At 40.2% G+C, this 14,807-nt stretch overlaps 3 protein-coding genes across 6 annotated transcripts in view; 1 reads left to right on the top strand and 2 right to left on the bottom strand.

Moving 5' to 3' along the window:
- Window positions 1-1,039, top strand: part of LOC126366404 (cytoplasmic dynein 2 heavy chain 1) — a 34,579-nt gene extending 33,540 nt beyond the window's left edge. Inside the window, exons 51-52 of the mRNA XM_050009513.1 lie at window positions 105-250; window positions 875-1,039. Coding sequence (XP_049865470.1) covers window positions 105-250; window positions 875-1,039 — 311 coding nt within the window. The remainder of the gene's footprint in view (window positions 1-104; window positions 251-874) is intronic.
- Window positions 1,040-2,096: 1,057 nt separating this feature from the next.
- Window positions 2,097-9,044, bottom strand: LOC126366558 (uncharacterized). 2 transcript variants are annotated; one of them, XM_050009712.1, is made up of 8 exons: window positions 8,795-9,044; window positions 7,454-7,669; window positions 6,069-6,232; window positions 5,500-5,613; window positions 4,398-4,518; window positions 3,977-4,054; window positions 3,636-3,720; window positions 2,097-2,590 (listed from the first exon to the last, which is right to left on the bottom strand). In XM_050009712.1, the coding sequence occupies exons 1-8, from the start codon at window positions 8,800-8,802 to the stop codon at window positions 2,453-2,455; spliced, it is 924 nt and encodes a 307-aa protein (XP_049865669.1). In that variant the 5' UTR covers window positions 8,803-9,044; the 3' UTR covers window positions 2,097-2,452. The 2 variants fall into 2 exon arrangements, with proteins under 2 accessions (XP_049865669.1, XP_049865670.1); XM_050009713.1 differs by lacking the exon at window positions 3,636-3,720.
- Window positions 9,045-9,760: 716 nt separating this feature from the next.
- Window positions 9,761-14,807, bottom strand: part of LOC126366123 (uncharacterized) — a 32,125-nt gene continuing 27,078 nt past the window's right edge. For all 3 annotated transcript variants that reach the window (XM_050009068.1, XM_050009066.1, XM_050009067.1), the window contains exon 8: window positions 9,761-14,611. In XM_050009068.1, the coding sequence (XP_049865025.1) occupies window positions 14,474-14,611 (138 nt within the window). In that variant the 3' untranslated portion in view covers window positions 9,761-14,473. The remainder of the gene's footprint in view (window positions 14,612-14,807) is intronic.

Below are 14,807 nucleotides of genomic sequence, written 5' to 3'. Positions count from 1 at the left end.
TTTTCTGATAACATAGCAATTTCTAATAAAAATATCTGTTTTTTAATGTACGCAAAACATCTGTGTGTGCTGTCGACTGTGATATGTATTAACTACCAATATAGATGAAGCAGAAGCTCGGTCGAATGACGGCATGGTGGTCCGCGGGCTGCGGGTGTCGGGCGCGGAGTGGGCGGAGGGCCGCCTGCGGCCCGCCACCGCGCCGCACGCGCCGCCCGCGCCGCCGCTGCTGCTGCGGTACACCACACAGGTACACACACATTCAAATAATAAGCATATCTTTATTCAGTTGGTTACATAGTTGCACTTTGAACAGTGATGTTGGGGGAAGCTTTATCCTGGCACTGCCATCAAATAATGCTTATAATTTTTGGTAGGGAGTACTATTTCATACGAGTTTATTGACATTAGTTACAAACTGAAGTATGCAAGCGTTCTTCCTCAGATAATAGGTATTGTCAAAACGTCAAGCCAGCGGGGTCAAAGAACTGCCTTTATAACTTTGGAACCGTTGAAGTACTAATTTTGGTATTTTGCAGGGGGTGAGTACTATTTCGGTACTGATTTTAAGCGTTTAAATCAAAGCGAAAGACCTTGTCGTCAACTCTCGCCAAATTTCGCTCACCGTCAAGCGAGCAAGTGCAATAAAACATGGCTATAAATCCAGAACCGTGATGGTACTAATTTGTTTACAACAGGTACTATTTTTTTCAATAAAAGTACTAATTTTTGGTACGGTATTTTTTTTTTCGTGCCCATTTTTTTTGAGGCCGCTTGCTTGACGCACACCAAATTTCGACAAATTTTCTGTACAGTCTTGTCTGTTCGTTATACGAGGTGTATACGAAGTAGGTAATTCTGATATCGTCCCCAGGGCGCGGAGCCCCTGCCGCCGGAGGGCGCGGCCCCGCTGCCCGTGTACTGCGACGCGCGGCGCTCGCGAGTGCTGCTGGAGGCGCGCGCGCCGCTGCACCGCGCCTACACCGCGCACGCCGCCGCGCTGCACGCCGCCGCGCTCTACGTCGCGCCCCGAGACTAACCCGCAGGGACGGGGCTGCTAGTGGTACACGGTGTTAGTGATACCGTACCGAATACTTACAAGGATGACACTGTATCGAATACTGAGGGGGATGACACTGTACCCAATACTTAGGGGGATAACACTGTACCGAATGCTGAGGAGCATTCATGATTCTGAGATGATCAAGTGTCTTTTTTTAATTATTTTCTTTTGCGATGGCAAATTCTTCTTATTATTACCTCAGAATCATGAGCTGAATCATCCCTCTCATTCGTTACGATATCACTTACATCCCGTAGAAGAACTTACAGGTAAGGAAAGGCAGTGCGAGTCAAGATAAATCAATATATCTTAACTCGCAAAGGAGTTGCGTTGAAATTGTATTAGGATAGAACACATACATACACACCTTATTTTTATTGCAGTTTGACAACTCTAAAACTAATTTAATTAATGTCTTGCACTTGTCGTAAGTAAATAACTCAAGCGGTTTTGTCTAGTGTTACCTACTATTTACTGCAGAGGCCGCCAGGGGTGCTGCTCAAGTTAATAAATTGTTGTGAGTAGTACCTACACCGTATTTCATTTCCATCACTTTCAGTTTAGTTTTAGTGCACGGGGTGAGAGTCCTCAGCGCTGCCTATTTATCAGGCCAAGTAGTGGATAAGTCACGTGAAAAAAAGTTTAACAATAATGAAGAAAACTCGTATAGTTTTGTAGTTCTCTTTTATTACCATAATGAGCTTTTTTAAAAAAATAACAGAGTTTTCTCTAATTAAGTACAAAATCATGTTCAAAATAAATCAAATCAAAATTAAATAAAAGCTTGATATCGTAGTAAAAATTAATATTTTAAACTTCACGCGCGTCTTATTTAAATAAAGAAGAGATCTTCATTTTGGTATTCTGTTAAAATCACAACAATAAAACATTCTCGAAGATTAACATGCAGAACATTGAGAGGCGAGTATACCACCTAAAAACCTAAGAAAATACCCTAAAACTGCCTAGCTTTGTGGCAACTCTTGGTATTTAGGTACAGTCGAATATTATCGAAAATTACAAAACCGGATGGTTAGGCCTTGTGCGTCAGAAAATTCTACCTAAGTCGCCGACACAACCTATAAAAAGAATCAAGTCGGCAACATCCACCCGCCATTTCGGCGACATGTTGGCTGTGGTCGACTTGCGTAAATCCACGTGCTCCGTTGCGCACTTAGTTTTACATCATGCACGAGTAAAGCCGCCAATAAAGCCGTCGATATAATATTGCCGACATGCATGGTGTAGGTATATTGCCCTTCATACACTACAAAAGTGGACACAAAACATTTTGTCCGGAACTTTTATCCATCCAACATGAGTAATGGAATGGACATTGAAATAATGAGGTAAGCTAAGTAACTAGGTACTAAGTAGAGACGTGTGACGTCACAGCGTCAGTTCGTTTCGCTGTTGCACCGCGTTGACGTTTTTAATGACGTTGATGATGAACGCGGTCCCGCCGTGAGCGAGGGGGGGCTGGGACGAGCTGTCGCCGACGTCACTGTCTCTGTTATTGTTGGAGTCCTGCAACAAAATCTATATGTATAAAAGCAAAAAGTCACTCACTCACTGACTCTACTCACTACGAAATCTCAAACTATGAATGCTAGTTAATTATAATCCATTTATCCCAAAAAGTTTCTCTAAATAAAACTTGGTAGCTAAGGATGCGTTTCCATGAAAACGGACAGAAGAGGAAACGTGAGAAATACTCGCGGAATCGACCAATCACAGTGTGCCAGTGTGCGAGACAGAAGACTCTCTGTCGCTCTCTCCCTCTCGATTCCAGCACATCACGCTAGTCCCCTCTCCGCTTTGCTGGAAATCCACCCTCAATCAAGGTCCCTTTCGCAAAATGACCATAGACTTTAGAAAAACACAAATGCGGGTTGAATGGTCAGACTAGCAGTCGCTTTTGTAAAAAATCGTTCAGATCTTCAGGTTAGGTAAGCGGACCCTGTGAAAAACGGAATACTTAATGCTAGGGAGGTGATAACTTTGGTAGAACAGACATTTTGAGAAGGGGCATTTGGGGGGCGGAAGCATTCTATGACGAAGCCATAAAACATCTGACGCATAATTTATTCTACAATTGTACATGCTCACAATACGGTTTGTAAAATTATCCAAACCACAGAAAACTTCATATATGAAATTGTATTTAACACATGCTAAATTGAATTATTGGTGCCAATTCTAGGAGACTTAATTTAATTTTAGTTATACCTGTAATTTTCTTACCCACTGAAAAGGAAAGGGACGGGCAATCGATAGGCATAAAATTTATGGAACACACGTAAGTTCTAGGCAGAAATTAAAAAAACCCTCCCTAAATTTTATTTTGGCCAATAACCCGACAGAATTAAGTTAACAGTACACGTTAAACATGTTGAATATCCGCAGGGTGCCTATTGCGCCCGGACTATTCATTCATTCACTCATTCATTTTAAAATTAGCGATTTTGGCGGATAAGAAAATGACGGGTATGACTTAAAATAAAATTAGGAGGTGTCTGCAGGAATCGGGGCCAATATTTAACTACAACTACATGCTAGTAAAGTTATTAACCTGTCCAACTCGTAGTATTTTGGTAGGCGGCGCTGGGCTCAACACATTTGTAGTGGAACCTTCAGCCCGTGACACCGAGTTGGCGCTAGTGGGACAGACAAACACTCCCTCAGTTAAAACAAAGCAGAAGAAGTCTGAAAGTAAGTATGTAGTTGTTACAGTAAAGTGTAAGACCGAATGTCATTTCAACATCCAAACCCTATTGTTAAACTATTGCCTCTGGAAATCTCGGCCTTAGCAGGTAAAGAGGCTTTTGGTGGCTCCATAATAACCCTGACGCCAGGATTGCAAATAAAATTAATTAAATTATGTTTTTAGTATTTTTATACAAATGTTGTTACCTGATATTGTGTTCGTTGTCAGATATGTTTTCTTGGATCGTCGGCAAAATTTCATCGTGTTCCGTTGGGATCTCGTAACTGGAATATTAAATGATGCTTTAAAAACGTTTCTCGACATAATTTAGTACATTTTGCAAGTACACATAAGTACATTATATATAAGATCACGCAGAAGTAGGCACAGACCATGGAATTCTTAAGTCGGAAGTTTTTAAGAAGAAACCCCAATGTGTTCTGGAGTTAAGATTAGTACAATATACACCAATCATTGATCAAAGAGGGTACGGAGCATACGCGGCCACGCTCCTTCACTGCGGGTTTCCTAAATAAACCTATCTGATTTGTATTTCTATGGTCAGATGTCTAACTAAAGAGATCGTCTAGTATTTTCTACTACATAATTTAAAATAATGGTAGGTACCTGGGCTGTAAAGTGCGTACATAAGAAGGATTGTTGAACACTCGCGCAGATTGACTACCAGCGGACTCGCGAGCCTCGCTTCTATGCGGCGAGGATACTGGCTTGATGAAAGGCAGGGATTCTAAAGGACATCACATGAAAGAATTAATAAATATATAATTTTCAACAATTATAAACAACGACACTGAAAGAAAAAACAAAAATAATTTTTGATTGATTGACGCTGTGGCTGCACAAAGGCCCGGCTCTTTGCCTATCTTCATACAGCACGTTTTATAATCAGAATGTTCGAAAGCGCGGCAAATAGACACCTGAAAAGCGCAGAAATAAAGGAACAAACTGAGTAAGTACCATTTTTATTGCAAATAAAGGAATTTTGAAATAAAAAGTGCGAGTAGATTTTCGAACATTGGAAATATCTTAAAATCTCTTCATCTCTTTTTTTCTCTTTTATATGGTCTTTTTGCGTAGGTATACCCAGTTAGAACTTCCGTAAGTTGGTGACATACATAAATTATAACTGGACATTTGCAAAAAGACAATAGATTCTAGGACATTTTTGCGTCCAAGGTAATGATTTAGACTTTCAGTGTTCGAACAATTACCCTAGGAGCCTGGAATGGAAGACATATTTTGAAAATAAATAAGAAGTTAGGCAATGTGCTGACGTGCCACATTTTACGATTATGGGCTTAGAGGGAAGAAGCTGTCATAGCACTATACCTTATTATTTTAATATGCGGCACTGCGTAGTGGATATTTTTATGGAATGACAGCCTAAAACTGATTGAATGTAAGTACCAGGTTTATATACTTAAAGGGTTTAATTTGATTACTAGACTATTATTATTATCACTTTTATTACTATGATTATTATTTTTATACTAGGGTTTTTAGATTGTGCTGTATCTATCATCATCTGTGTTAATTTGTTTTGTAAGTATGTTGTGTGTACCTAATAAAGTATATTTGATTTGATTTTGATGTTGATGATTTGACTTTGATACATGGGACAATAAGAAGTTTGTATTTTCTTTTATCTAGTTGACCTGTCTATCAAGACAGGATATTAGGAATGCATAAATAAATAGACTATTTATACCTTCGCATTGACTGGCGGGTGGCAACGCGGCGACGACGTTATACGGGGGTGGCGGGTGAGGCGCGCTCGCCGCTACGATGCTTTCCTCGGGAGAATGAACCGACGTCCGCGTTGCTATAAAATAAGATAAAGTAATTAGGTACTTAAGTAATAGGCTATAGCGGTTATTAGACTAGCCAATCATCCAGCCCGATGTGTCAAGATCACAAAAATCGTTTATTTTCCTTTTCACTTGGTGAGAAAACCAGCGGTGTCTGCACCACGTTTCCTACATGAGCGGATTCAGAGGGTCGTCGTCCAAACCCCCGCCCCCGCCCCCCGCCGCGACAGGTTGGGTCCTAACTCTCTATGGAGAAGGTTGTCTGCGACATAAAAGCTAGATCCGCTCCTGGTTTCCTATCGCGCGCCGCCTACTTCGACGTACGACGTTTATCTACGTAATAGCATTCACTGCATGCACTTAATGGTCGAGACGCGGGGTAGTTACCGCGCCGGGAGTGATAGCGCAACCCATGCAACGGCCGCTTTTGCAAATAATGAAAGAGGCTTAATTATTACAATAAACTTACAGGCGCGTATCTTGAATGTGTGGAAGTTGCGTAGAATGTACGCCGCCGCAGCACAGACTAACACCGCCAAGACAAGCGACACTGCAATCACCGCCCATTCATAAGGGAGCAGTTGCTTCCCACTCTCCGGCGACACGCAGTGATTGTCTATGTCTTCTATTAGTCTGTGACAAAAGCAGTTTGGTGGATTACAATGCAGTACAACTGACTTAGCACAAAAGATTCACAACACAAAAATTAGAACAATTATACAGGAAGGCACTACAGACAGCCACATTGCTCAAACTGCAATTTCTTCCAGATAATGTGAATTTATAAAGGAAAATTATAGCATATTATATCCTCGTAAGGCCCGGATTTCCAGACACAATAGTTAAACAATGGGATTTGGATTTTAAAAGGACTTTGGGCCTTACCACCTTAATCTAGCAGTAACTGCTAGTGAGTATAAACATAGAAATGCTCAGTTACTTGTAGTCCCGGGGATGTCGTAGAAACCGACTGAGGGGTTGTGTTCTTTCTGGCATGATGGTCCATTATAAAGGCCTCTCTGGTTGAGCGTTGGACTCACGATCCGGAGGCCCCGGGTTCGAATCCCGGTGGGGACATATCACAAAAATCACTTTGTGATCCCTAGTTTGGTTAGGACATTACAGGCTGGTCACCTGATGAAAAAAGTTTACATCTCGAGCTCCTCCGTGCTTCGGAAGGCACGTTAAGCTGTTGGTCCCGGCTGCTTTAGCAGTCGTTAATAACCATCAATCCGCACTGGGCCCGCGTGATGGTTTAAGGCCCGATCTCCCTATCTATCCACAGGGAAGTCTAAAAGTAAGGTGATCCGTGCTTTGGAAGGCACTTTTTTATACTTTTTACTATTTACTAATGTAAGTGAGTAATCGTGACATGAGCCACGGCGCAAACATAACCCTGACACTAGGGTTGATGAGGCTGTTACTCCACCTCACAACCCACATGATAAGAAGAATGGGGAATAGACTGATCATGATCAATGCGCTTCAATAATGTGCTTTAATCTTTCATTGCCTATCCAAAATGGCTGCACGTTGTCTTATGATTCTTGCGGTTCTGTCCACCCTATTAGGACACGATCATGGGCGTTTGTTTCTATGGTTTGTTTACACTGGAGTAGCGTGGTGGAGTATGTTCCATGCCCCCTCTGGTTGATTGAGGTGAGAATTAGTGTATTATACCTAAGCTGTTCGTTATGTTATGTGCATATAAAGAATATTGAATATAAATGACCCTACAAATAACGATCACAGTATACCTAGTAATAATAAGGTCAATTATGTTTTAATCCTAACTCATGATTGACGAATGATTGCAAGATGTAATATCGTAAAACGTAGGTAAAACACACTTACTCAGAAAAACAAGGGCCACATTGAGTAACAGAAGTGATGCAAGTTGTCAGTGTCGGTGGAGACTGACGCTTCAGGTCCTGACACCGAAGGCATTCCCGGCAGAACAGTTCGCTGGCTTCACAGTAGAAGCCACTCGGGCAATGTGCGTCCTCACTACAACCCATTGGCATGGCTTGCGCCCACACACATGTCGTAAGCACAAACAAAAGTTCCATGCTGAAACGATAACGCACAATAGGTAAATAGTTAGTAAGATTAGACAGAGGTAGAACTCCATTGGCCAGTGTATATTTAGAGTTTTCAGCTAGCTACGTACAGATTTATTTTAATTGCCGTCATTTGTCTTGAACATCTTTCGTTAGGCAGACTAGCTGGGTACCTACCTGTCTACGTACTTATTAAACTCAACAATATACATACATATACTCACGCCTACCTATTTCCCACCACAGTGGCGGCGGCTAGGGCTAGACTAGGGCGGTGCCAACGGTGCGACCGGGCGCCGAAATGGTCCACCCTGGCCAGTGGCCAGCATCCAGTATCTAGAGGGGAGCAACTGAGTTTTGCATTTTGAGGGGTGAGGGCGCCACTTTGAGGTCTTACACCACCTAAATATTTTGCTAGGACCACCACTGTCCCACCGGGGTAAGCAGAAACTATGGTATTCCATTTGCTTCGATCCTGACACACGTCTCTTGCTTCCTCCACATTCTTCAATCGTTTCATACACGCACGCCGGTTCAAGCAAAACCTAAGCAAAGTAGGTAGGTACCTATTTTATGTATGTAGATAAGTGACCTATGTGAGAAGCCGATGTTATCACATTTTAATAATTATTATTATGATGCAATCGTTAACACCAATTCGCAGCGAGACCGTGGGTACAGCATAGTGTAAGGAAATAGGTAGGTAAGTACCTATTAAGTAAACTTACTCTAAATTTTAAGTTGGGTCGTTTTCAGGAAAATTTAATTAGGTATATCGGTTTAGGTAATAGTGATTCATATATAAGGATATAGTCAAGAAAACATCAACTGTGGTAGGTACCTACTAGATACATTAGTGACATGGAAAACAACAAGTTATGCAACGATGTTTGTTTGAAAACGTGAACAGTTAGATCCTACTTATATTTTAAAGTAAAACTATTATTTTTATGTATTTTATAACAGTGTTCACTACAGATAGGTTAAATAACATCTAATTCATGATTTTAAGTAAGGAACCTACCTACAAAGTTGACAGAACACTGAAGTAGTAGGCACTATAACTTTTTAACGATAACTTAAGAACTTTAAGCCGAGTTACAAAAGTTAAGACATGAATAAGGAAATAACTTACCAAATCATTTTTAAGTAGAAGTAACGCGTATTTTACGTAAGTTTGAAACTATGAACGAGTGCACACCAAGCGAGACAGATCAAAACAACCCGAGTTGCGAGGGCCGGCGAAGCTCGAAGCAAACAAAACAAGAATCAACCCGCTTGCCGCGAACATGTCCCAACACGTTCATCCTCTACACGAGCTTTGCGTTTATAAAAAAATCGAGAAAGGCGCGCAATTTAACAGCTTTTGTAGTAAGCAGGTAGATCATCTTTCATTCTCGTCTATCGGTCTTATCAATACTTTTGTTTCCCATTGTTAATAATGCGTAGTTGATATAAAATAAATGTCTATCTTCAATAGATAATGCTTTGTGTCATACATAAGGTAGGCTAATTCTGTGAGTTTTGAAGGTCTCCCTCGTCATGTTTCCTCTTAATATTGCTGAGCTTAGCATTTTGACCGCCAGGCTAGAATGGAAGGTTGTTCCGACGCTAAGGAACGAAGTTTTATAGGTAGATTGTATAATTATTTTTAGGTTTATTATTGTCAGTCTAGTTACGTAGGTACACATGTAAAATTCACGCCCAATATTGGTTTCCAGGTGGGCAGAGCCACAAACCAGCAATAAACCCACGGATTATTCCCAGTGGACAACGGAATATTTCCACTTGTCGCCGAAGTGACAACGAGTTCCAGGCTGCGTTCCTTAAGAAATATATAGATGGCGCTGATCAGAGCTGCCTTTGTTTAACCTTCTAATTTGACGGACAAATATTGGGAGCGCTGAGGGCTCTCATCCGGTACAAAATTTAAGACAACAGGCCTGGAGGGAGGGGGGGTCGGGCCATATCTCGGCCCATGGCGTCGTCAGTCCACACTCCAGCCAGTATGAAATAGGATTGTGAAGAATGGAGAGTACTGTATTGTGCGTGACACACTGCGTACAGAAGTAACCGTATGTAGGTAAATAATACACAAAAATTCAAATAATAAATTGCTTTATTTGTAAAAAAATTCCTCCTATACAAACAGTGACTTGTTCATAAACATCTATATGACCTGTGACTAGAAATAAGGGGTCTCACACGTGTTTACCTACTGCGCTAAAAGGAAGTTTTTTACAATAATAATAAGGTACATACTTAAAAGTATCAACAACACAACTGCGATATAACAAGTGCATCACAGCCTGTTAAGGCACTTGATTTGGTTCGATACAATACACACTAGTTTATGCTAACGTTAATGTCCTGAATATTGTAATAATTATGCGTAAAGATGCCCATCAAATATCAGTTATCAACGTAAAATATTGTTATTACTGTGACTATTGCGCAACGTACAAACTCCAGAAACAATTAAAACTATTCTAAAACGTTATTTTAAAACAATAAAAAACATAAGCACTCATCAGCTGCATGCAAATTCTTCATAATTATTAAAAAAGTAATTAAATACATTGTAAATTACGTGACAAGTTACAATAAACTAATTACAACTGAACCAAGCATTGTGTTGTGATGATTAAAATTGATTTGTGATCTGTTTTACTGGAAAAATTTCGCAATATTTAAATTTAAATAAACATTTCTATTTAAAATATCATTAGAATGTAAAATTTCTTTGTTAGAGCGTAAATTAAAAAGAAAACAATAATTTAACAGTAACATTTAACGAATGAGTAGTAAAAAGGAACTATCACAGGAAATTGGACAACCTTTTTCGAATACCCATTAACATTCTTTTCATGATAAAAATCTGAATTTGTGGAAGACATTTTTCTCAAAAATTTCATAACTGTGTTCTCAGTTTATACTTTGTAAATTATAAGGCGGAGCGTTTTACATACAAACAGTTCTGTTCCGTCTTAGGAAAACTCTAGGTGAATTAAATAATTTAAAAATAGATTTCTTAATTAGCGAAAATATTAGACATAATATGGCTATCCTTAGGTTTTCTTAAAAGCATAAACCTTTTGTATGAAAAACATTCCACCTCAACCTGCAAACACTACTGCAACATAAAATATTTAACTTTCCTTTCTGTTTCAGATCTGTTTATCAGATTCCATAATTCTTGTTAAAAAATTCATAATTCGCTTTTCGACGTAGACATTCTGAAAGTCGATTTACTAATTAAGAACTAAAAATTGATTTACGATAAGTAGCTGTTAAGTATATTCTTCTACATTTGTGGCTTTAATCAAATCTAGTTTTACTTAGATCCTTATGTAATCAACAACCAATACTATGGACTTTATAAAAAAAAAACTAGACATAGTTTTCAATTTTCTGCCATCAACGTCCGATTTACTTAGAACTCACTAAAACTCTCAGTTATTATGCGAAACTAAACCTTACGTGCATACTGGCCCCGATTCCTGCAGACACCTCCTAATTTTATTTTAAGTTATACCCGTCATTTTCTTATCAGCGGAAAAGGAAAGGGACGGAGGATTGACAACAGTTTTAAAATTAAATGACTGAATGGATGAATAATCCGGGCGAATAAAATAGGCATCTCACTCATATGCAACCCGATTGACGTGTGTTGTTAACTAATTCTGACGGTTTTTTGGCCAATATAACATTTTCGACGGGTTTTTTTTTTTTTTAATTGACGTGTGTTCCCTAAATTGTATGCCTGTCGATTACCCGTCCCTTTCCTTTTCGTCGGATAAGAAAAAGACAGGTATCACTTAAAATATAATTGGATGGTGTGCACTGGAATGACCATTGCTAACATTACTGTATTTGTGAGGTTTCACAGGATTACAATTTACCGGTCAAACACTAACTTAAAAACGTGCAGCCAGGTCCCATGATAAACGTAATGGTAGTAATAAATAATAAAACCTAGCACACAACTAGCACGTATCACTCAAGTTAGCATTTCACTCTGAAGACGACATCATGACTATAGGCGTTGATGCTGATGGCATGGACATGCTACAACCGCTTAAGCGCCAGCGGTTTAACGCAACGCTTAGCCGAACAAATAATAGGCTACTTGACAACCTAGTCAAATGAGATACTTTTACGAAATGTCATAACGGAAATTTTCTTTGGAGTTTGTATGGAAATATTGTCCTGTGACGTCATCAATAAAAGCAATCAAACGTCGTAATTATTGTTACTATTCGAAAATAAGTCGAAAAGTAAAATGAGAATGAATTTTGACCATCCTAGACTGACTTATAATGTATCTTTGACCCAGTCAAATACTCATTTTTTTAGGTTCAGAAATGGTACCTATTCGGGTGGACACAAAGTTAACTTTATTTTAATGTGACAGCTCTTAAACTAGTGCCGTCCTTCACTTACAATAAGTGCAAAAACGAGATAGAGCTAGTGTTAGAATTAGGTTGGTGGTTGCCCGAGTACTACCATTTTATAACTGCCAGTGTCAAAATGATCGGAGAACAAAGTGAAAAATTGACGGGTGCAAAACTAGTAGGAATTTGAATTAGTTTAACTTAGGTTTTGTTCTGCCAAGCGTTGCAATAAGCGCTATTGCTCAAGCGATTGCAACGTGTCTAGGCCATCAGGCCAGCCGCTGTAGGACGCGGGCGCACGGTACACTATTCAAGCGGTCTGAAAAGGCCACATTGCAACTTGACATTTGTTTAACATGACGCATTTATTCTTATGTGCGCAAATGTCAAATAGCAGAGTTGTTTTTTAAGATAAAATGCTCAAATGACTTTTTTAGACCCCCGTACAAAAGTACGAGGCTCGCTTGCGCCAGGCCGCGACTTTCAAAGAGATTAATATTCGTGCTTTCTATACATACGCAACGGGCGCACCCGTCGTACCAGCTGGCCCAAAATAAACATCAGTACATGACGAAGCCTTCTTATTAAAACTATCTACGTAAACTTTACACTATATTAAGTAACATTGGCATTGAATTCGAACATATACACATGACAAGTACAACAAAATATGACGTAATGTGTTCGCGTCGGCGACGACTGCGCGAGATTTCGTTCAGACAGCAATAAAGGCTTCGGCACAGCAAAAGCAGGCCAGAAGCTGGTGTGACAATCACGCCGGTACCCTCGAAAGGGAAGGCAGTGGTGTATAGTATACACGGTGTTAGTGACATCGTAACGAATACTGAGGGAAGATGAATCAGACCATGATTCCGAGTTCAATCAAGTGGAATTTTCCGTCTCAATATTCATGTCTTTTTTAGTTTTTTTATTAATTTGAATTCTGACCTTTACCACGTTTTGTTGGAATGTGCCCGGAATATAGACGTGAGAAGAAAGGTTTTTCGCTCTCAAGGTGTGATTTCTCTTGGCAACGGAGAAGTCAATTGCTGGTTGGCAGAGCCACTATCAAATAAGGCTTTTAGTTTATACTATCTGGTTGACCAATCCCTTGTCTAAGGGATAGGTACACGAAAGCACCTATGAGGCTGGCATGATCACACAGGGTGTTCAAAGCCTCGTTAAAAATAAGAATAAAAAAAAAATTTGAATTCTATACTTTTACGACGGAAAATTCCACTCGATATTAACTCAGAATAATGAGCTGAATCATCCCCCACAGTATTTGTTACGTCACTTACACCCCGTACAAGTACATTCAGGTAGACATACAAGTAGGTATGGGTGTTAGTGACACCGAAACGAATACTGAGGGGGATGGTTCAGGCGATGATTCTGAGTTGATATCAAGTTTATGAAAATGATTGTTTTTTTTTAATTATTTTCAGTTCCATACTTTTGCGACGGAAAATTCCACTTGATATCTAGTCAGAATTATGGTCTGACTCAGCCCTCAAAGTTTTCGTTACGATGTCACTCTCACTCTTCGCCAGCTATGTCCAATGTCGAGTCTGTAGCACTTCACATTTCGCACTTCATAGTTTCTTGTATCACAAAAAAACTGCGTTTCTAACCTGATTCTCGAGTGCCGAAGCCTTGAATGCACAAAATTATTAGTATTATGCCGCCACATCACTAGCAGGTTTGGACTCATCAAGAATAGCTAATATCACTCTTTGAGCACTCCATTAACTAACATTATTCTATTGTAAAAATACCGTATAAATGCTTAACATTAATCTCGTTGTCCGTTGAGCAAACCGTGTCGCGACTTGAGATCCATCGTGTTCTCCGAAGCTGTTATGCTGGCAGACGTCCGTTGTGGAGCAGCCTAATGCTCGAGCCTGTCTTCCTTCGTTATAGACCAATTACATGCCGTGAGGAATATTCACAAAGTGGAAACGTTTCTGTTGCACTTACATAAACGCACGCCGGGGTAAGCATAGACTATGGAATTTGCGTCGATCCTTACACACTTCTCTTGCTTCGATACACGCACGCCGTTTCAGAGTAGATCGTACTGAACCTTTTCTAAGTACATCTTCAATTTGGTCAATGTAAGTGCTTCTAGCTTCCTCTGCCAGCTACCACCAACCATCGCTTTATATACTCCTTCTGTTTTTGTTGTACTCAGCTGTAAGGATACTGGTTGCTTGGTTTTTTTTTTACTTCGATCATATTTGCCTAAAGGCTAGGTAACAACGCTCATTTTTACATAACTCTTTTCCCAATGTGGGAACAGAACAGTATAAAGGCACAAACGAAACGTTACATCACTGTTGGCACATAATGCTCGGAGGCCGGATGTTGTGAGCGGTCATATGTAGTTGCAAACACGGGGGGGTTGGCAGTACTGGGGACTAGAGTGTGACGTCATTGAGCTGGTGCACGGAGTTGACGTTGAGCACGTTGATGACGACAGAGGGCGCTGCGGGGGCGGCGGGGGCCGAGCTGCTGCTCTCGCCGCTGCTGTGAGGGTTCCTGTTGTTATTCGAGTCCTGCAAGCAATATTACAACGTTATCTTACCATTTAGTATATTGACTGTAACTCTCCGCCCCGTACTAATTCGTATTGGCGCCGACTTCTCCCCCTCTAGGTCTTTAGGTCTTAAATGGTCGTAAGTTGCTAAGGAGTAAGAGAGATAGCGCGCGGATTGTGTCTCGCTCGCACTTATTCGTTATTCGTACAGAGAG

Source organism: Pectinophora gossypiella, chromosome 4 (genome assembly GCF_024362695.1).
Source record: "Pectinophora gossypiella chromosome 4, ilPecGoss1.1, whole genome shotgun sequence".
Taxonomy (NCBI): Eukaryota; Metazoa; Arthropoda; class Insecta; order Lepidoptera; family Gelechiidae; genus Pectinophora; species Pectinophora gossypiella.
Note: the sequence above shows the minus strand (reverse complement) of the source record. Positions and strands in the feature narration are given on the sequence as shown.